At 37.9% G+C, this 22,990-nt stretch overlaps 1 protein-coding gene across 2 annotated transcripts; it reads right to left on the bottom strand.

The window, feature by feature from the left end:
- Window positions 1–5: 5 nt before the first annotated feature.
- KPNA5 (karyopherin subunit alpha 5) lies at window positions 6–22,752 on the bottom strand. 2 transcript variants are annotated; one of them, XM_075414168.1, is made up of 16 exons: window positions 22,629–22,710; window positions 20,610–20,718; window positions 20,362–20,495; window positions 17,918–18,019; window positions 17,736–17,835; window positions 16,800–16,894; window positions 15,857–15,988; window positions 14,958–15,046; window positions 12,775–12,874; window positions 10,626–10,789; window positions 9,458–9,536; window positions 8,316–8,441; window positions 7,073–7,200; window positions 5,413–5,591; window positions 3,577–3,695; window positions 6–2,448 (listed from the first exon to the last, which is right to left on the bottom strand). In XM_075414168.1, exons 3-16 carry the CDS (start codon window positions 20,488–20,490, stop codon window positions 2,344–2,346), a joined length of 1,647 nt encoding a protein of 548 aa, XP_075270283.1. In that variant the 5' UTR covers window positions 20,491–20,495; window positions 20,610–20,718; window positions 22,629–22,710; the 3' UTR covers window positions 6–2,343. The 2 variants fall into 2 exon arrangements, with proteins under 2 accessions (XP_075270283.1, XP_075270284.1); XM_075414169.1 differs by lacking the exon at window positions 20,610–20,718 and having other exon boundaries at window positions 22,629–22,752.
- Between the last annotated feature and the right edge of the window lie 238 nt (window positions 22,753–22,990).

Here is a 22,990-nt window from a genome sequence, read left to right on the forward strand (position 1 = left end):
AAACGTCTGTAAAATAGGTTTTATTGGTTTCTGTATGGTATTTGGAGATTTAACATTCCATAATATTGCATACTACTCATATGTGATCTGTTACAGTAAAGGGCCTTTGGCCTGGATTTAAAGATGCACTATTACTATCTGAACTTAGTATAGGTATTTTAGCTTCCACACATTATATGAAGATATTGTGTCGTAAGTAACTGAAATTTCTCATTCCAGATCTCAGTGAACTCTTGAGGTCACAGTTAAGCTTCACAGATCAACTGGCAGACCTATTACAAAAATCCTCAGTGTACAATTTTATAAATTTAAGCCAACTGAGAACTAACCGTGGAGGAAAGACAATAGTGCATCTTTTCTATTTTTTTTTTTTTTTAAAGACAGACCCAACAATATTTTCCAGTTGCAAACTTGCCCTACAGCTAACTTATTTCTGTGCCAACATTATTACTATTTTCTGATTGCTGCTAGCAACAGTGTTTAAAGCAAATACTAGAAAATGAAAAAGCTGTATGAACCAGTCCTCAGACAAAAGTGCAATGATGAAAAAAATTAGATATGATTCAGTGTATCAACAGCAGGGAACTAAAAAAAAAATCTTATGCTTTGCATAGTTGCATAGATTAGCTAGTTAGTATTCACATTTAAGCAAAACAAATGGTACCCTTTTAATAAAAACCAAAACCACAAAACCCTGTATTTTTTAACAGCTTAACAATTGATGGGGCACTTCAGATTCCATATAAAATGCCAAACTCAAAAAGAGATTTTCTTCTCTCATTTTTTAATCCACACTGGTTTCATCTGTTTAGCCAACATCATATTCATGCCCCTACCTGCAAATGACTACGCCAAAGCCGACTTTAAAGTCACCATCTGTGGTTTTATATTGTTCATTTATGTGCTTTTAAAGTGTGATGTAAACCCAGTGATACAACAGGAGAGGCCATCCCGTATGTTTTCTTCTTTAAAGAAGAATTTTCATTGTTAAGAATTTTAGGGTAAACCAAATGTTGAGTTTAAATAATGTTTTCGTTAGCCAAAGACCATCAATTTTAGTTCCCTTTTAAACTGTTACATTTAAATGTATCAGAGGCATGAAATATAGTTTATCTAGATGTGTAAAGTGCAGTTACTAACCATTCACACATACAGAATATATCCACAAAACTGAAAACATTCTTTCAAAACAAATATAATACTTTAAATGTCCCCTATTTTCTTAATTTTCAAGTCTTTTAATTGGTATTTTTATAGTTCAGATTTGGTTTGGAGAGGCTTATAAATGCAGTTTTTACAGGGTTCTCCAAATAAAAAAGCAGGCACAGCTGGTTATGTAATATTATCAAAACAAGGTTGTTCGATACAATGGAATACCCTGTTACCTGAATAATTTTCTTACACTAGAAGAACACTGAAATTCAGCATTTACTGATAATCCTGGTAGGTTTCCATGACTGTTACCCTGTACTTAGAACAGATGCGGGGAGGAAAGGAAGGAAGGAAGGTCAGTATATGAAAACCTAAAACTATGACAGTAAAAAGGGCACAAATACAATCATGTAACATTATATGAAAATTTGGCAGCTGTACTCAGTATTATCACACTATTCAAAACTGCTGTATGCTGTACAAATCTAGGTTTAAAGTGTCATTTGCTAAAATATCTCGTTAGTCAGAGTTCATAAAGTAACAGCACTCCTATATACACTTCTTATACTTCTATCTTCCACTACAAAGACTTCAAAAAGAGGTTTCTTCCCTCTCAGTTACATCTTAGTCAAAACTGACCATTAATCTTAGAAAATCCACTTCAAGTCCCACATTCAATTACAATATAGTATATATTGCTGTAACATCAAAGTGAAACATCTTAGAATCTTAACTTGCATGTAAGAAAATTTCTAAATATAAAATGGTACTGTAAATGATACCACCTTTAACCTGTATTTTTCAGTGCATTAAAATATTGTTTAGTGACAAGCACAGTGCCATGGGGTAAGTAATGTGAAGTTTAAATTGCAGCTTTTTATGAAGAATGAAATGCTCTCATGTCCAGGATTTCACTTAACCCAGGAGTTTGATGCTAATTCATGAATTACAGGTAAAAAAAAATATAAATACAACCCCCCTCATACTTTAGAGTTAACCCAAAGTATAAATTTATCCAAATAAGATATACTACTAATATGCCAGAAACGCTACTTATATGCAAGTCCAAGCAGAGCATAAATTTTTCAGTATTCAAAATTGTTAATGTAAATATTAGAACCCTATTTCTTTTAGTGTTTAACAGCAAACACTGTATATTGTAGAGCCTAAATATTTAGATGATAGTAACCTCTAATTAGTTTTGATGTCCACACACTTAATGCTACTTACAGTACAACAAACTTTTCCTTCAACCGGAAAGGAGTGATTTGCTTTGTATTCTTCACTGCAGTATTCCTATTCTCTTACCAAAAGAAAACCGAGTTAGTTAAAGAACAATTCAAGTGGCGATAGCATATTTGGTCAAAAAACACCCCCTGCTATCAAAACTTCTAAGCAGCTACTGTACTAGAAAGGCAAACATTGCAATGTTTCTCAAAATAAAGTGGTGTTACCACACTTTGACTGGAGACAGCTGTAAACCATCTGCTTGGCGATTTGTGCAAATCACCATCTCTGTCATTCATATCACAGCATTCTTGTGGTAACTACAGCAACTGCTTCCACAGCAAAGTACTGTGTTTGTGGCTGACTTTTAATGCCATTTAGCAGCTTTAATTACAGAGCAAACATCAAATGACCAGCAAGCTCTCTGCTGATTTCAATTTGAAAGCCTCTAAAACAGTCTGCTTCCCACACAATTCCGAAAAAACTTTTTCGTATGTTCAATATTATATTAGGTAATCAGCACTATATATGTATATCTATTATGTCTTTAAATACATTTTATAAATAAATTCCAACAGTGTATTGTAAAGTACGTAATGCATAAAAGTTTCACAATTTAAATAAATATTTTTCACATTCCAATTCAGCTTCTTACAAGCTCATCTTTATTTCATGCCTTAGTTCTGAAGCAATGTTTTTGCTTCAATACAAGAGGTAGATTTGATAGAGACTGGGCAAGTCAAGCCTACTGCCAAAAATTCAACTGTCAGTAACTGTATTGCTGATATGCAGTTTGAGACTACGTGAAAAATTCAGAACCACTACCTAAAATCCTACCAAGTCTTAGCTTAACAGTTCATGTTAGATCACGTTTAATGCTTTACTTTAGACATGATTACCCACAGTTGTTTTCTGTACATATGAGATAATGAAAAAGACAAATACAAAACAAAGAACAGTTGTAACTAACACAATATTATAAAAGTGCATGAGCTGCTTCATCATCTATTTCTGCAAAACATACTCAACTTTTCCTCTAACTTTGGCCATAAAGAAAAGACGTCAGGGGGTGGGGGAACCAAAACCCTACAAGTGTTTACACTTTATGCTCATCTTCACTTTAACAGTTTACAGCTGAAACCCCTCCATTGGAGCCTCCTGCTGTTGAAACACAAACTGCTGCTGACTTTCATCCACCTGAGGTGCAATACTAGAGTCCTCCTCTTCAACACCGAAGTAATGTTCTATGAGTTCAAAAGCCTTCTGGTAGATCTCTTGGTTTTCATGCCTCTGAAGAAATTCAATTTTATCAAGTCCTAAATTCAAAACAAACATTTTCAAAATTTAGTTGCTTAGAAGAACAACAAATTCAAACAAAAACAGCTCACAGTATGAAAAAAACAGTGGTGGCACTTAGATAAAAAAAATGCAACCCCAAATCATTCTTTCAATATCACTGATTCTTAATTTCTTAATTCTTCATTTCCTAACCCATGTATTTCTAGTCTTCATTTTCTGCAGCATCTTCTGCTGTCCAAACTGATTTTAAAACTATGCTAAAAGAATATCAATAAAACTAAGGAGGAGGAAGAGGATGTGTTATCTACAAAGAAACATGCCATGCCTACAAGGAAATTTAATCTGTATAAAAGCAGGATAGCATAAATCTGTTTGCTACAGCAATTTCCAATATCCCTGTTTCTTTCCTTTTACTCTTTCAGTCTTCCCTAACTCTAAACTCTATCCCCTATTACAGAGTTGTCACTGGGCACAGTCTGGTACATTTTTTCAAAGTTTTAAATTCAAGATTTGAAGATGCTAGCTTTCCAAAGGCTTACCATTTGAAAGCTAGAGGACATGACCTCTGCTCTGCTGGCAGAATAAGTGCTTGGCAGTCAGTCAGGCTGATTCAAAACTCCTTTTTAACTATTTAAGATAATTCAGTTTTCATTTAAGTTGGATTAGGAAGAGCTCATATGAACCCTTCTGGTGACTACAGAGGCTAAAGAATGAGAGTGATATAATCAGCTGTTTCCCCTACTGAACTTCTACTCCACAGCTTCAGCAGCCTATGCTTAACTGGTCAAGGCAAAATGAACCTAGACATTCAATAGCTGAAGTTGTGAACAGACTCAAAATTTGGAACAGAATAAATTCCACTGAAGTATTCAGTATTTATTCCTTTTACATGTTGGAGAACGTACTTTTGCAATCTAAGTATGTACTTGATTTTAGAAATGCAACTCTAACAGGGAAGTCTGTTTTCAAGGCTGCTTTACAGAAAAGTTAGCATCATCTAGTCAGATATAGTGTGGTCAATCAGAATTGTTATTAGCAGTTTCTGGAGCACAAACATCTGCCAATTTTGTTTTGTCAGAAACTACAAAAAGGTAAGTCTCCATAAATAACGCCTGATTCATTATGAGCCAGTTTTAACATTAATTTTGTTAAATCAAAAGCATCCAGTCATGGAAGTCCACAAATGCCATTTTAGTTTTGATACTCTGCCTTTAAAATGCGGTTTAATTCAACGTCTTAAAAGAAGAAACAGAACAAAATACAATCACAAAGAAGTACAAACTTACTTAATTTTATGATCTGACGTTGATTTTGCTATTACTGGTATTTGCTAAAAAGTGACTGATTTTGGGAATAAGTAAAAAAGCCTCTGATCTCACATGCCTGTTGGTAATGAAACTGTACCAGCCAGGACTATGTATTGAAGTAATAAAACGATCTTTAGGATTGGCTGATAAACTTGGGCAAACCATGGCTCCAACAGACTAGGACATCTGTGTGTTAAATATTTCTGAGACTGTTTCTCTAGAGGCACATTTCATAAACTGACCACAGACAAAAACATCCACAGGTTTTCTGCTTTTCCTACCATGTTACATTATTTATCATGCTTCCATGTCCACTTACGCTTGAAGTAAAAATTCCAGTATTAAACTTAACCTACAAATGGTTTTGTTTTTATAGCCCGAAACAAGGGAGTTCAAGTACGTACTTTTACAAGAAGTAATTTCTTACCATATGCTTCCTCTATAAGGGCACAATAAGGATTAATGCCCATTCCGTTTTGCTTAGACTCTTGTTCTCCAAGACGCAGAATATTTTCAAGTCCATTTAAAGCCACCTGTACTATTTTTGAATCCATCACAGTCAGGAGGTCACAAAGAGGCTTGGTACAACCTAGTGCTACCAAATACCTTTATAACAGCAGAAAAACAGAGGAGGGTGGGAGAAAAAGAAGGACTGATAATCCAGAACATTTATTCTGACACGCCCATTTACCACTATAGAGCCTTAATTTTGCTAAAGTAAGTGGCTGAAACAAAAAGTTTCTAAAACACAAAGATCATCTTAGTCTGAGACTGAATAAATATTCTAATCTAGCCTACTGAGAAAATTTAATGTGCATATTCCCAACTGGGCACCGCTCTATACTAACATAGTCCACACCAGCAGCCCACTAAGATATTAGCATTACCTACCACAAAAGAAAGGACATAACTGTAAATACAAAAAAGATATTGGGATTCTCAGTATCCTATTCCTTTTCCAATTTTGCACAAAATTGTATAGGAACTTTGGAAGTCAGAACCTGTGTCCTTGTTTCTAGTGTGCAACTAAAATAAAGACAGTAACATTTGCCAGAATCAAAAGGTTGCTTAAATACAGTTTATTTAGTGGTTTTAAATTATCCTGCTATTAGACAGTAGTACCTTGCCGATGTTAAAGGGCTAAAAATTCATTATATAGGTAATAGATCTATATTTTGTGATGAGAAGCTACTTTTATGGTAGTACATGCACATTTACTATTTGAAGATCCTGAATTAAAATTTATTTAAAATATGCTAAATTTTAAGATGTTATGCAAGCAATCAAAGTTACAGCAAAAAAACACCAACGAACTTTCCTTACCTCTGACAACACTTAGTGGTTATAAGAAAACCAGGATTGTTTACATTTTAAATAAATCAGCATGCACTTATTGCAACACATCTTCCAAATGCGCTAGAAGAGTTATCACATCCCTTTCAGTTCTGGCTTCCAAATAATACACTGTCATTTTTACATTCATTCATCAACTACTGGTTCAAACTGATCGCTATGCTGATAGCATTCAGAGAAACCGGGTATTTTATTCTGGTCATTCAAGAAGTCCAATCTTTGCAGCATATAAATAGCTGCCGACAGTAAATTTTAATCAAACTCGATTTTGAAAAAGGAGCTTCAACATCTGCTTTAAAATAATACTGATAGTGAATTTAAAATACGTGAAGAAACCACTAAAATTCCTGAATCCTCTCCACAAAGACATACAATCCCATTGCACAAGTTTTCTAAACAACTCTCACAAAGTTTTCCATTTTCCAATACTGAAACTATTCATTAACTGTTCCACCTGTGCCTGACAATCTAACATCAACTCTGGAAGACAACCCTGTGAAAGCTTTAGGTGTAATATGACTGAAACATCAGTGAATTTGTTATTAAGTCTACTGCATATATTTCACTCATTTTTCTGAATTTCTACATGTTTAATCCCTGTATAGACAGAGTTTTAAGGAATCACAGTTGTGTTTAGGATTTTGTGGCTACGTTTGTCAGGATTCAAATGCAGAAATAAAAATGCCTTAGAGAAGATAACTAGGCAGAGAAAACAGTAACATATACAGACTTACCTAATCTGTTCAGGGGTTCCTCCTGATGTTGCATTAGTTATGGCCCATGCCGCTTCTTTTCTGGTGCGAAATTCAGCTTTTTGAAGAATGTCAATCAATATTGGAAAAATATTTGCATCTATAACAGCCTAAGAGATGTAATTGTAATATTTTATGGTAATTAAAAATGATTTAGTATACACAAAGAACATTAATACCCTTCACTGTACGAGTCAGTGATGCCCGCTGATCTCAAAGCAAACAAAGGCACCACACCAACTAGAACCACTAAACTGAAATTCGGAACTATTCCAACATTGCACAGCAGCAGCCACCAGAACAACTTCTTTGTGATTTCTCTGTCTGTAGTGGACAGACTACTGCTCACTGGATAGGCCCATTTAAAAATCATATGACGTAAGCACTAAACCTGTACTGGAGATCAAGCCTCAGAACAAAACTTCACTTTGTGCACTTTATTCAGGTTTGCAGTCTCCACAGAAACACTATGCCTATAACTGCAAACGATATTATATATTTCAAATGACATCAATAAGTAACATTTTCATCCCTGACTGAAGTACATGGGGGAAAAAATCGTGTTGAAACATGTACTCTGATTCAGAATTCTTATTTTTGTCAAACAGAACCTTTTCTCAGGTAACTCCAGACACCTGGCGCAATAGTCACAATTTAGTAATTTCCAGAAGAATACAACTCAGTATTCACGACATCATGGCAGGTTTTTTTATCCAAGTTCACCATTTCAAAACTGGTAGAACTGTCCACTTTTCACTGCACTAATTTGTGCAAGATGTTTTGTTTCAACTTTTAAGAAGATAAAAATGGCTTATTACTTTAACAGGTATATTGCAATGCAGAAAAAAATTAAAGAGAATATACCAGTAGATGATGCTCCCACAGGGAAAGATAACAACTGTTGATATCAGGTCTAAGAGCATATTTTAAGTATCCTTTCATTTGTTTTCTAAGCACCAACCAAATCCCTTTGAGAGAAATGAATCAATTTCTCTAGTACAAATCGTAAAAGCCATTTTCAGATTATTACAAATAACTTCATAAAATAATATTTTTTCAAAATTTAGAAGAAAACATTTCAGTTACGTAAAATTATAGACAGTTAGGATTAAAACAAATAATCAGCGTCAATGTCGTATCTACTTATTTCTCCTTGTGAAGGAAAATCAAGTGAACTAGTAAAATGAAAAGAAAACCAACCAAATAACAAATATACAGGCTTTACCTGAATCTGAGCTCTGTTTCCTGCAGTAATGTTAGAAACAGTCCAGCACGCTTCCTTTCGAATAGATTCCTTGGGACTACTAAGCAAGTGCAAGAGACAGGGTAATGCAGAGCAGTTTAAAATTACCTAAAATAATTTGAGAATTGAAAGTTGGGTTGTACAATATACATTTATCTACATATTGGCTTGTGCAATATACACATGTATGTACAAAAGCACTTTACACATAACTTCAAAAGAAGTGGACTTTGCATCACATTTATATTATACAAAAATATCACAGGTAACTTCGTGCAAAACTGAAGTGTTCAATGCTGATGGATTGTCTCTTCACTGACACTCCAACTGGAAAGAATCTGCCCTGAATTAAGTTAAGACAAGAAGATTAAAGACGGCAACACTAAATCAGATTGCTTAAGGTTGCTTAAGGCTAGAATTGGAATTACTGAGAAGTGTAAATCATAGCTATTTGTTCATTTGTTGTTGAAGAGACAGATGTTTTCTATTTAATTCCTTAGTGAAATCCTCTCCTATAGAGCTCACAACAAATTATGTAATTAACTTATTTCCTTATTTTCCCTTTATGCTAGTTCTCCTTTTAGAGACAATTTTCTTTAAAGCAGGACCTGTCTTAGTACGTCCTGCACTGCTTCAAACTCAATTCCATTTCCCAAAATTAAAAGATAAATCTTTGAAATAAATTCCATCAGTAAGATTATCACATACAAATTCATGGACAAATCAGGTATGACCGTTGCTTACAAGTGAAAGCTTTGACTCCATTTGAAGACTTACAAAAACAGGGAACGATAATAAATAATTGAACCTCCACTAAGGGGGAGGGAGGGGGGGGCAGGGAGTTACTTTCATTGTGAATGGGAAGCAACATTCAATGTACCACAGAAAAATAAAGCAATCCACTACATAAAGTGCTGTAAGAAAAATGTTAGTTCTTGCAGTAATTTAATGTTTAAAATTGCAGTGTAAACTGACTGTCAAAATAATGATATAGATTTGTACAGAGCCTCCTTCACTGCAATATGCAGATACCTGTACTCTAGGCATGTATTTTGTCACAATTTTTACAAAATTCTGTGTCTTTCTACCTGCCAATTCATTTTTTGAAAATCAACTAGTCTTACCTGTGTTTGTATATCATCCCCAGTAACAATATTTCCAACTGCTCTTAATGCAGGGGACACTACCTTGTAATCATTATGCCTGGAGACAAATATTAAATTGCTTGTTACTACCGAGTGTTAGATTTTGCATTTTTAGTGAACAATGGTCTACTTCAGGTGTTAACATTTTTAACTATAGAAAACACTGCATTACTTCTTACACCTCCCCCCTGTTTAGCCAAATTCGACAACTGCAAGCCCATAACTGAAATGCTGAATCAAGGAAAGGGCATCTCTATAGAACAACGCAACTTAGACCAATCTATCTGCCCAGCAGATTCATTTCACCCAGCTCAAGTATTGCTAAATACAATGTTGGAACCTGCATTATGCAATACAGTCACAGAAACAAAGGAGGTGTTATTAGCTGTAGACTACAACTTCACAGCCCTTCTTTGTAAGACAGCTTTCCCCTTTTGTAAATCAATAACCCTGGAAGCCAGTACATGAAGCCTATATTCAACAGTCTGAGGTGCTGAGAAGGAAATCTACTCAGTTGTCCTCAAGCATCTATAGAAAAAGCAACCTCACCCTTTCCTGACAGCTACACAAATGAGCTTTTCACAGGTAACTGTGCTGAGCTGTCAGTGCTGGGAGCTGCTATGCCTGACCTACTCCGCAGTCACCATGTGAACACATGGATTTAGTCTCCCTTTCTAAGAAAATAATGAACCATAAAACAAACATACTGGAATAGTTCAAAAGTGGCACAAGCCTGCCTCTGGACTTTGTGAGCCCAAGAACTGTCTACTGCAACTACATCTGCTAGAAAAGTAAGAAAACAAACCACAAAACTGTAAGTACAAAAAAAAAAAGCTGGGAAATTAATTTGCAACTCATGCTTGGTCTTCAGTCTTCACGTTTCTATTCCTCCACGTAAACAAAATCCTACATTAAATTTTTAAGAATATAAACGAATACTTTGGGAAAACTTTTTTCACTGTCAATCTCAGGAAAAATCCCAGAAGCCAAGCAAGCCAGCAAGCAACTGGCAAGTTTTTAGACTGAATTCATGTTCATCACTTCTCACAAAATAAATTCAGACTTGAGGTGAGAAAAAAACCCCTGAGTTTCCATTCATGAATATTAACAGTAATGGAGTACATTTATTTGGTGAAGAGAAACTTACATCAGCAGCTCTACCAATCTTCGACACACTCCAGAATCAATAACAGCTTGAATTTTATCATTGGGACCATCCGAAAGGTAAGAGAGGGCCCAGCAAGCATCGGCTAATACATCCGGGTCACTGCTAAACAACAGTCTTGACAAAACATTTAAGCAAGGAGCAACCTAGGTTGAAGCAAAATAATGCATAAAATTAAGTGTTTCGTATTTCTCAAGTTTCAGAGAACATTCTGCAAAGGCATTAAAGGTACAAAACTATTTTCTGCCATAGCGCATGAGCTCATTAATGAATCAGGACCTGGGTGGAACTCTTCCTGACCAAACTAGATATTCAATTCAAACTGGCAAACTGAATAAATTCTGATTTACAGCCTATTTATTTAGAGATACTATAGTAGGTATGTAATTGTTCAGGTTAAACAAAAACCATCTGCTTTTACAGGTAACCAGATGATCAGGAATTATGGATGCTTTTTTGAATCACTTAGGGAACAGAATTTCAAAGTAATAACATTTTTTTATATTGTTGTCTCTATAGAAATACTGGAGGTTATTTGTAAAAACAATTTGCAATTGCTTTACCACAAAGAAATTCAGAGTAATTCACAGAGGACTTAACGTTCACTGAACCACACCAAACAAGCAACGGGCTGACTTCAGTTCTCACTGCAACTGTAGTCTCTGGCTTTAATCACAGAATGGTTGGGGTCATAAAGGACCTCTGGGGATCATCCAGTCCAACCCCCCTGTCAAAGCAGGGTCACCTAGAGTAGGCTGCACAGGACCGTGTCCAGGCGGGTCTTGAATATCTCCAGAGAAGGAGACTCCACAACCTCCCTGGGCAGCCTGTTCCAGGGCTCCGTCACCCTCAGAGTGAAGAAGTTCTTCCTCATGTTCAGATGGAACTTCCCATGCTTCAGTTTGTGCCCATTGCCCCTTGTCCTGTCGCTGGGCACCACTGAAAAGAGTCTGGCCCCATCCTCTTGACACCCACCCTGAAGATATTTACAAGCAAATTCCACACAGAGAGCACCAAATGAGCTAGACCACCTTAACACCACTTGGAACCTGACGGGTTTCAGCTGTACGGCTTGGGAATTTCATATTCTTTGTAGAACTTAATTCTTTATCTTGCAGCAGTTGTGCAATTCAGCCTCCTTTATGCATCTAACTGTGCTACTACAAAGGGCAAAAAGCAAAGGACCTATTCTTATCAGCAGCTGCCTACAGGACATCCTCTTCCATTGAAGTTAAAAGCGTTTAAGCAGCAAGAAATCTTGTTGTTTTACTACCAGAACAAAACACTACTGAAGGATATAACTTAGGCAGAACAAAACTGTGAGGTGATGGATTAACTGACATGAGAAATCCCCCCTTTTTAATAATTCTTGGAGAGATATTAAGAAGTAGCAATGACAGTAATTACTACTCCATGAGGAGTAGTAATTTCGACACATGTAAATTCTCTCCAGGTGATCTTTAAAGATAATTTAACCTCAGTCTCTTCTACTAGAATATCCAATGTTCAGTTCCATCTTTTAATGTCATTAACTTTACCAGAAAATAATTTCATACTGACAATAAGGAGCTAATACTCCTACTAGCCTCTAGAGTCTTATTGTCATCATAGCCGCGAAATGGAGAGAGTAGGAAGTGAAGGAGAGAGCATATAGGCAAATCACCTCTGTCATCACAGTCTAATTTAACTGCATCTGAGAGAGCATAAAACTCAGCATTTTATTCCTGCAGCATGCGCTTGCAATCATAAAATAAAAATTTAAAACAAATAATTTTTTAAAAATCTTCAATCATAACTCACATCTTCTAAAACACATCTGAAGAAAATACAGTCCCAAGGGGTTTAGTGTTGAATGTGTTATTTGTCCATCATTTCATATCAGTGAATGACTATTTGTAGTGAATGACTGTTTGTATCTGACTAACTACAATCTCAAGTAATTTAATTGTATTGCTGATAGGTGTCAAATTAGACTATTTTGTGCAGATACAACAGATGGACAAGACTGATTACACTAAAAAAGATAAAATTAAGTCTATTTCCAGATACAAAGATTCTGTGTGTTATAACATACTACAAACATAAGTCTTCTTTAGCTTTCTGATTTCTCAAAATCAATACTTTATTATACCTTACTGAAGTCTGGAGGTGGGTTCTTTCCTCTACAGAGATTTGACAGAGCCCAGACTGCATTTCTAGTTGTTGTAAGACGATTTGAATTTGTTAACAGTCTGTCAGAGAGACAACAGTAAAAAAAATAATCATTTCTCACTGAAAAGGTAAGTCTTTTTATGTCTTTTATTACCAACAGTACCTCGAATCAGGAAAAGAAATCCTATTACTGGGCATTAGTTTCAATTTCTCTTCATAGGTTACATGCCGCAAATATTTTCTCAGAACCAACAGAAACTGAACAGATTATTTTGCGTGGACATGTCATTCACAAATCAAGTATACATGCATATAAAGTAAACCACTCCTCATATGAAAAATCCTTCAACTAATCTTTTCTGAGGGTCTTCAGATGGGGCTGAGAGATGCAACCTTCTCTTCAATTACCTCTGATGTTTTCACTCAGAGAATGCAATTATCAGTAAGAAAAATAGTTCTATAAAAACTTACAACTTGGAAGATCTTCTAAAAAAAATGAACGCTTTACTGGTTTTGCTGAACAGAAAGATTCAATACCTGAAAAATCAGTTTCACTTTCAGATCCATACCAAAATGTCTAAAACTGTTAATCCATTAAATCCTTGAGGAAAGTAATCACATTCTCCTCTATTATTTTAAGCTATTTTACAAATGTTTTAAAGGATTTTATTATTTTTAGCAATTATAAATTGAGCAAAATTTGTATTGTGTAAATTTTTTTCCTGTGATGAATCACAGAATCATTAAGGTTGGAAAAGACCTCCAAGATCATGAAGTCTAACAATCAACCCAACAACACCATGCCTAAACCATATCCCAAAGTGCCACCTCTACATGTTTTTTGAACACCTCCAGGGATGCCGACTCCACCATTTCCCTGGGCTGCCTGTTCCAATGCCTGACCACTCTTTCAGTAAAGACATTTTTTCTAATATCCAATCTAAATCTCCTCTGATGCAACTCGAGGCCATTTCCTCTCATCCTATCACTAGTTACCTGGGAGAAGAGACCAACACCTACCTACTACCTAGGTACCTACTACAACCTCTTTTCAGGTAGCTGTAGAGAGCAATAAGGTCCCACCTCAGCCTCCTCTTCTCCAGACCAAATAGCCCCAGCTCCCTCAGCCACTCCTCACAAGACTTGTTCTCCAGACCCCTCACCAGCCTCATTGCCCTTCTCTCGACACACTCCAGTACCTCAATGTCCTTCTTGTAGTGAGGGGCCCAAAACTGAACACAGTACTCAAGGTGTGGCCTCACTAGCGCCGAGTACAGGAGCATGATCACTTCCCTACTCCTGCTGGCCATGCTACTCCTGACACAAGCCAGGATGCTGTTGGCCTTCTTGGCCACCTGGGCACACTGCTGGCTCATCGTCAGCTGGCTGCTGACCAACATCCCAAGGCCCTTTTCTGCCGGGCAGCTTTCCAGCCACTCCTCCCCAGGCCTGTAGCGTTGTATGGGGTTGTTGTGACCAAAGTCCAGGACCCGGCACTTGGTCTTGTTGAACCTCATACAGTTGACCTCAGCCCATCGATCCAGCCTGTCCAGATCCCTCTGCTGAGCCTTCCTACCCTCAAGCAGATCGACACTCCTGCCCAACTCGGTGTCATCTGCAAACTTACTGAGGGAAGCTACCTTACATCCTATTGTAAGTACATAGTAAATGCTGGAATGACATTCGCAGTGAAGAGAAATCCTCTGGGGGAACACAGCTCATGTAACAACTACTCTGCCAGCTCATCTCAACAAGCAAATGGATAGATAGCAAGACCGGAAGCTGGAGCTACTGGACAAAGGTAGGGAAACCAACCTACTACCCAGCCAGTTGGAATCACACAAATGCAAGCGTGAATCATCTCTCCCACCCTATGTATCCAGAACTCTGGCAACAGAGTTCTGCATAATACAAAAATTTTGTACCTGTGAAATAACACTTCTCTCCTTTTGCAAATATTGGAAAGCTTCCAGTCATGGACTAATTAAAGATATGCATGAGGCTCAGGTAATCCAAAATATTAGATTCATAGCAATGTAATAAAAACAGAAACATTCTCAATTTAGCAAAAAGCTTATATTCTTTTCAAATAAATTATAATTTGAAGTTCACTGTTTTCTGTGTCTCTATACTATAGTTACAGCATTAATTTAAAATACTTACTCCAAGAGGGGTGGTAATATTCCACAGTTTAAAACAAAGTCTCTGCATTCTGCATTATCACCAGCAATGTTACCGAGAGCCCACACTGCCTTAAAAAGCAAAGCATCCAAGTGAATTTATATATGCTTGCAAACCAACTTTTACAGATCATCTACATATTTTTTTTACAGCAAATATTTCTATATTGACTTTGTGAGTTCACAAAAAATGCAATTACCTACACCTGAAGTCATCCTTTCAAGGAAAGAAAGTCTTCTGTTGTGAAAATATATTTATACATGTGCTTTTCAATAAAAAGGATACATGCACTCTTTTCAATAGTTACATTTGCTCACTATGTGTAACAGATTCAATAAAACTGGCTCAAAGTTGCACACAATGTATGAGGAATAAAAAAGTTAAATCATTAACTTTCACTATATGATCTTCCAAACATGATACATAAAAGCCAGTAAATTACAGCCTAAGCAAAAAAACAAAGTTCAGGAAAATGTTCAGGAAGACTGTAACATAGTAAGATGAAAGAGCAGAAAAATATAGGAAATAAAGCTGCAAGAATACTCAGGAAGAAAAAAATCCACATTGTTTTCTTCTAAATTATTTCTATTATGGTGTTTTAGATCCTATCCACCTGTAAGTGCCACAACAGAAATTAGGTGCTTTCTTCACATTACTCAACATGAAATAAAAAAAGAACAGGTTCAAAGACACCTGAGAGAATTAGAGGAAAATAAACGTAAGGGCAAAAAGCACCTAAAGTAAATTTTTATCTTCCTGGAGCCAGATCAATGGGTTAGTAGTCAAATGGGGCTCAAAACTTCTCTAAGACTACACACACCAAAAAAGATATTCATAAATTAATTCTGAGTAGTTATAAAACACCCCAAGAAAACAGTTACCTGCTCCTGTACATCTTCATGTTCTGAACTAAGCAACTTAATAAAAATTGGAACAGCTCCAGTTTCAATTACAACTTTGGTGTGTAGAAAAGTTCCAGATGCTATGTTTGTCAAAGCCCAGGCTGCTTCAAACTGTTGAGGAGCACAAAGACCACATTAAACCACTCAGCAGGAAAGCTTAAATTCACGGAAAACAGTTTGACATGAGAGTTGCGAAGGTTAATTCTCCAAATTTTTACTTTCCCCTGAAATGTAATTATTATTATACTTTCTATACAACAAAAAAATTGGCATTGACAAAATCTCTATTTAATAAGCTCCTTCAGTATCTAAATTATTTTTTGGTTTCGGCTTGCAGCACTAAGTATAAGGAAGACTTAACATCTCTATTAACTAGTAAAACCCCCTTCTGTTTACTCTATATTTTAATTATTCTAGTATGAATGTACGCGAGGCCTAAATGCCATTCCATGGGCAACCACAAGGAGACAGAAGTAGTTACTTGTACCATTCACTGGTTGTATATCTTCCAAAGATTTTCTGAAAGGTTTTCACACAAGCCTTTCAGTTTTCTGTATTTTTTTTTCTTCTTTTCTAAGATTTCAACTGAAAATTACTACAACATACTCAACACAAACAAAGCAGATTCTGCTCACAGGTTTAACACATTCTGCTTTCAACACCCAAGTACGTGACCAGCTGAAAACATAATCCTAAGGACTACTATGAAATTCACAAGAGTCAAGTCACAATTTCAGTGGCAATAACTGACATTTTAGACAACTAAAATTTACGGCTTTGGTGTAATTATTAAAAATAATTAAGTTTTGTTATTTAAAAAAAAAACAAAACAAAACACAAACCACCACCACATGCTTTCAAAGCTGTTTTGGGAGGTTTCTAATCCCATTCCAAACCCCCCATCAGTACCAGCCAAACTCACTTGCAGAGTGTAATTCTCATTCCTCTCTAGAAATTTCACAAATCTCTGTACTACTCCTGGTTTTTGTATGACTTCATCTATAGGTGGATTTGGCTCTAAGGGATAAAAACAAACATATTTGGGTAAGTCTAACAAAAAAGACCAAATAAATTACTTTTTCAGTATGACACAAAACATTAATATAATTCTCAGTTCTTACCATAATTTTTAGCGTTCAGTCATTTTAACCTCAAATGAAGGAGCTAAACTTTTGACTTTAGAAGACTGCAGGATCATCTCCATAAAGTGCTACAGTTCAGTAAACACCCTATTATGTATAATAATAGTAAATTCATACATACTAAATTCAAATAGTAACACATACTAACATGCAAACTAATATCCACTGGCATGTTAGTAACTAATTACAAAACACTGTTGCCTCGATCAGTTGCTCAGGTCAGTGGAAGAGCAATTTTGCTTAAATAGTATTTTAAATAACCAAGCATACCTTCAGCTATCATGCTATACAAATACCAGCATTAATTCAAGACTGCACGTCTTATAGTCTCAACAAAAACGACTTGCAGCTGTTCCTTGGAAGCCATGTAATTTTTCTCCCCTCAAATACAGAACAAGAATCACAAATTGAATCACTGCAACGAGTATTCCAAGTAATGTGTTAGTGTCCAGTTAGTTACTGCCCTGGACACTTCCATCAAGATGTCCTTGCTTTTGTTACTTTGTCTGAAAGACTTCACATCAGAATAATGAAGCTTTCTGTATTTAGCCATTAGGTCGGAATAGTTTTGGCATGGTCTCTCTATAAACAGGGCCAGAAGTTTCAGCAAGCTCTATTTTAAAGTAAAACAAAACAGAAGGTTAACTGACTCTCTACGACTAAAATTCATAGTAACAACACAGAAGGAACAAAAAAATCAGGCAACATTTATGTACCTTTAGATAGCAATTTTCTGAATTTCTGAGTTGCTGTGAGCTGCTGATCAGGATCATCTGAGAAAATCATCTGCACCATATCTACTGTAATAACTTCTTCCTAAAAATGAAAGCAGGATTTCTTATGTCTGGTACTACGCATATTAACAGATAAAATTCTAAACACACTCTGAAGTAATTACCTCTGGAATAGGTACAGTAGAGCTGACATCAGGATCCTGAATTGGACTTTCTACCATAGATTCTTCATTTCCCGGGAGAGAAACATTTCGACGTTTAAACAGCTAAACAAAGAAATTTTAGGGAGACATTAGAACTTACTACAGAATGAGTACTGATGACATACACTTGAAGAAATGCTTTCACCAACACTAGTGAAAGTATGTCGACTACTCACCTTCCTACTCATCCACGCAAAGGGAATGGTACATGAAAGTTTAAAGAACATAAAGCAGAAAAACACTGCTATATCTGTATCTTGATAAACTGCACTGCAACACTTCAGACAAACACTTAAAAAATGAAGTTCTTTTTAATTAGCAAAGATCCATAAATTTTTCCACATGTATGATAGAATATAACTTCTACAGACAGAAGATACAGACCTTATTACTTTCACTCCTTTATCCCTCATAAAGAGTATTTACTTTTAAGCAGGAAACTGTATTCTACAAGCTGCTTTCTCCTATTTTAGTTTACAGACTAAAATCAACACAGAGCCAATGTTTGTGTTTCAGCACACTGCAGTCCTCTCTTCAACAGTAGGTCTAAGATCTATGTACTTAGTTTGCATGACAATTAAACAGCATCTATATTCAATATACAGTTGCAGAAAGATTACAACAGAAACATTATTTTAATACAGTTGGAGAAAAAATAGCGTAGCTTCAAGGTAAACTTTCAAATTACGTAACATTAAACATTCTCTATGACCAAAAATCGTTTAAAAACTGGCTGCATGCACTGTCTACGCTAAAAATACACACCTGCACTGTAGTATTTAACAAGCTATGCTTACTGAGTGCCTCTTCATTTTCTGGCGTGCAAACCAAACATTTACATCAGCCTCTTTTCTTCCAGAAACCAAATCTAAATTTGTATCTTTAATCCAGCACTACACTTACAACTACTATTGTAAGAATATTACATTGGTACCTATAAAATAAATGTTAGAATTTACAGGTGAAATCTTAGTCCACTGACTAAGATTTCACCTGTAAGCATAACAGTGAAACCTCCTACTAAATCCTGGAGGTTTTGTCCTCTAGGTGTCTATAGACACCTAGGTTTCTGCTATTGTACATGTCCAAAACTGTAGAAGCAACTCCATATTTACATCTACTCGTGTTTCAAACCGGAACCTAAAACAAGGCTTTTTCTCCCTTGTCCAGCACACTTCTGGATTGCACACAATCCTGCACACAAAACAATTGTTGCAGAATCTTTGACATGAACAACATTTAATTCAATTTAAACCCACATACAAAGAAGAAACAACATTCCTCTGTTGGAAGACCAGTCATTCTTTCTAGCACTCAACAAGACCACAGAAGCTCTTGCTTGAAATGTATAAACTTCTTTGCTTAGGATCGTGGTCTATCTGCCAGTTATAATTTCTTCTGGAGCAAAAGCAGTCTCATCTCCCCACATAAACTTGTTCTCCCTAGTTCAAGAACACCAGTCCAACAAATCAAGATCAAGGAGAACATAACAGTATTCTCATTGTTACAACCATCAGCATTGGAGAGGAAACACCCATTATTGTCATAATTCATCTAGAGAGTACTTACTACAAAATACACAAACAAAACTTTCAGCAAGAACGGCAATGCAGTTACCCATTCACTGGTAAATGCTCCAGTATCATACTACTTCTTACTCTCACCTCTCTGGCCCAACTAATTTAAATTCTTTTTCCATGCAGTAGCACCACTTTCCCACGAGAAGGGTAAGCATTCCCACCTCAGAGAAGACAGTAGATCAGTGCCTGGGACACCCTCTAGGTTGTGGGAGACAAATTCAGCCACTTTAGACCAAGCAGAAAAACAAACTACATTCCTTACTTTCCTGGCAAGAAACTACTAAAACATTTCGAAAAAAGGAACTACCACAAACCACTGTATTATACAACACTCCATGTACTCTGATCACTAAAAATTCAATGAGCACAACTGTAAATGTAACATATAATAGTTCAGGGATCACAAATTGGTAGCCACTTTACTAAGTTACCATAGAGAAGCTCTTGGGCAACTTAAAGTAAGGCTTCACAGATGAAAATAACCCTCTCACTCCTAGTAGGACAACTTTCACCCAAACTCCAGAAGAAAACGCAAGGTTTCTAATCCTTATTGGAAATAAGAGTATCCTTTCAGCCCAGTCTTACATGTTTAAACTTAGACTCAGGATTAAACTTCAGACACAGGTCTCCTCCTCTGTGTGCCCTAGTGACTTCAGAGGGCTTCTGTTCACTGATCTGTTTTATGATGCTGTTGAGAAGTGCCTGCTGCTCCCCACGACTGCACAGAAAACAGACATTCAAGCTGGCGCTCTGGATTCTGCTCAAGTCCTTTCACATATCTGAATTTAGCTTCACCAGCACTTAACAGCTCACCAAGATACTTACCTGCTCTTCCCTCTTCTGTTTCCGAAGTTGGATTCCCTCCTCCTCTCTTCGTCTGCGCATTTCTTGAGGATTAAGTGCATTATTCTTGTAGCTTTTCATTCTGAAGTTATCTTTACCTGGGCTTGCCATGTTGTCTACCAAAAGAAGAAAAATTACTCCAAAATGCCAGACATGCCACCTCTTGTACTACAAAAATATCTACAGCAGCAGCTACATATTCCTGTAGCTGCTCGCAATACCCAGTTTACCAGCAAAAATCTCTGTGACAGAAATCAGAGAAAAATCTTTGCGTAGACAAACATTTCTAAACTGCAGATCATCTCAGGCATCAGAAGCTTCATTAAAGGGCACAAGCGACTGCAAAAAGAAGTTATGGGTCTTATGAGTAAACTAAGACACAAAAAGCAAGAACATTACATTGCTAAATTTTCATTCTGTCAGCAAGTACAGGAATTTGCTTCCTCCTGTCATAAAGTAGACATTAAATGTATTAAAAAATAAGGACAAATCCAAGAAGAAAACCTTCAGTAATTACTGCTTTATTTAATACCTGACTGCATTCTTGGTTTTTTTTGTTTGTTTGTTTTAAGGTGGCTATGTCGCAAACATCATACAGGATCTAAAGGTTATGCTGCATTTCCTTCCAAACTATGCAGAAAAACAAATTAGGGGTCAGTAACACCAAGATGGGTATACTCTTTTCTATTTTAAAATAACAGAATGATTGACCCATTCTAATTAACAGCTCTTCTGATGGATCAGAGGATTAGAATCTGCCTGTCATTTTAGGCATATTAGTTGTGAGAAGAAAAACATGATAAAACATGATTCTGTCACTAAAATGATCAAACTGACTGAAAAAAAAGTTGTGAATAGCATGGTTCTAGTTTTTAAAGCTAAAACTGTAGCCTTCATCTGAAAAATAAGCATCAAAACTATGATTTAAGACTCTACATGAATTCTCACTTCTCTGAAATTCTTCCACATCTAGAGAACATACATAAGAATATCTGAACTACTCTTGAGTTGTGCACAATTTCCTACCAAATTCCACACTGGAGCCACTTTTTTTTTTTTTTTTTTGTATCAGCAGTGCCAATACTGCTGAGCAATAAACACAAGCTCCGAGAGGAAAACAGCCCACAGACTTAGGCTGACATCAACAAGACACTCTGAGGACTCAGGAGCCTGTTTCACCCTAACACATTTGTTTTACAGCCTCAGTAAACTACTGCCATCTCTGGACCAGACTGCTAAGTGTGCCACCGTGTTAAGTAATTTTCTAGTAATTGTCATGTAACTTTTGAGGCATGTTTAAGAAGATCATTTTTCCAGCAATAATACTGGCTTAAACTAGTCCTAGAACATCATCGCTTCTTAATCACTCACACCTTGCTAATTTAGTTCTGCCAATAAAACTGTCAGGCCAAGCAATGAACCAAACCAGTGCGGTGTGCATTCAAAGTAACCCAGTTCAGGTCACCAGCTCAATAGTTACACCAGCACAACTGGGAGGAAGCTCTCACCAAAGCTGTTTTCAAAAAGACAAGCTTATGAATTATAGCTTCATTCCCCCCACAAGGGTTTTGGTACAGACACCATAAGGGTAAAAAGACTGGCAGTCCCCATCTATTCAGGCTTCACGACTTCTGCATCGAGTTCCAAAGAAGCCTGCATGTCTGCTCTGCCAAACTACACTCGTTTTAACACTAAATCCTTCCACCCACCACATCCTGCACCTCGCCCACTTGTTGTGTCCAGACTAAGGCCTACCCTACTAACAGTCTGGGGTTTTTTTTCTCCCTGGCTACGTCAGGCTCCCTACACACCGCGCCCCCTGCACCACCGCCCCCTCCCCAGCCCCAACGGGCCCCCAGAGCCTGCCCAGGCTTCGCACCGGCCGAGAACCCGGCGCAGGGCCGGCCCGCACCGCAAGTCCCCTTGCCGGCTGCCCGGCCGAGAGGACACCGGCGCCGGCCGCGAAGAGCGACGAGCGCAGCTCCGCGCCCGCGTCCCATGGACAGGGGGCGGAGCAGCCGCCTCCGGCCGGGCAGGGGAGCGGGACAACGGCAGCGCCTCTCACTGAGGAAGCAGCGGAGGACAGCGCGGAAGGCCCCGTCCCAGCACCGCCCGGCGGGAACCAAGCTGCCGTGCGCGGCGACGCCCCGCTGCCGCCAGCCACCCCCGAGCAAGCAGGAGACCGGCCTGCGCCGGGGAGCCTCCCTCACAGCAAGGGGCGCCGGAGGGACGCGCTCTCCCGCCCTTACCCATGGAAGCGGAGACGCCCGCCGAGCCAGAGATCCCCGCTCCGCTCCCCTCCGGAGCGCGGCACCCGATCGCCACTTCAAGATGGCGGACGCCGCCCCGCCGCGCGCCGCACCGGCCGGGGGGGCGGGCCCCTCCGCTCCCAGCAGGCTCTGCGCGCGCGGCCACCCGCCCCGGGCAAGGAAACGACACTTCCCAGCAGGCAGCGGGGGCGGGCGGGACGTGACGTCACCGGCGGGACGTGACGACCGGCCGTAGCCGGGGGTTGTGGCCATTGGCGGCGCGATGCCGGCGTGCGGTGCCTGTGGGCAGGCGCTGTCCCCGGAGGCGGCGGCGTGGCGGCACCAACACCCGCGGCGCCCGC

The sequence above is a fragment of the Opisthocomus hoazin genome, chromosome 2, assembly GCF_030867145.1.
Source record: "Opisthocomus hoazin isolate bOpiHoa1 chromosome 2, bOpiHoa1.hap1, whole genome shotgun sequence".
NCBI lineage: Eukaryota > Metazoa > Chordata > Aves > Opisthocomiformes > Opisthocomidae > Opisthocomus > Opisthocomus hoazin.

What these genes read in the sequence shown, in the direction of transcription:
- KPNA5 (XM_075414169.1), bottom strand. An exon ending in ATGAAGATGTACAGGAGCAG is followed by an intron (nt 15,047 to 15,856) that starts GTAACTGTTTTC and finishes TTGCTTTTTAAG; the next exon opens with GCAGTGTGGGCTCTCGGTAA. An exon ending in GGGATGATATACAAACACAG is followed by an intron (nt 8,442 to 9,457) that starts GTAAGACTAGTT and finishes AAATTATTTTAG; the next exon opens with GTAATTTTAAACTGCTCTGC.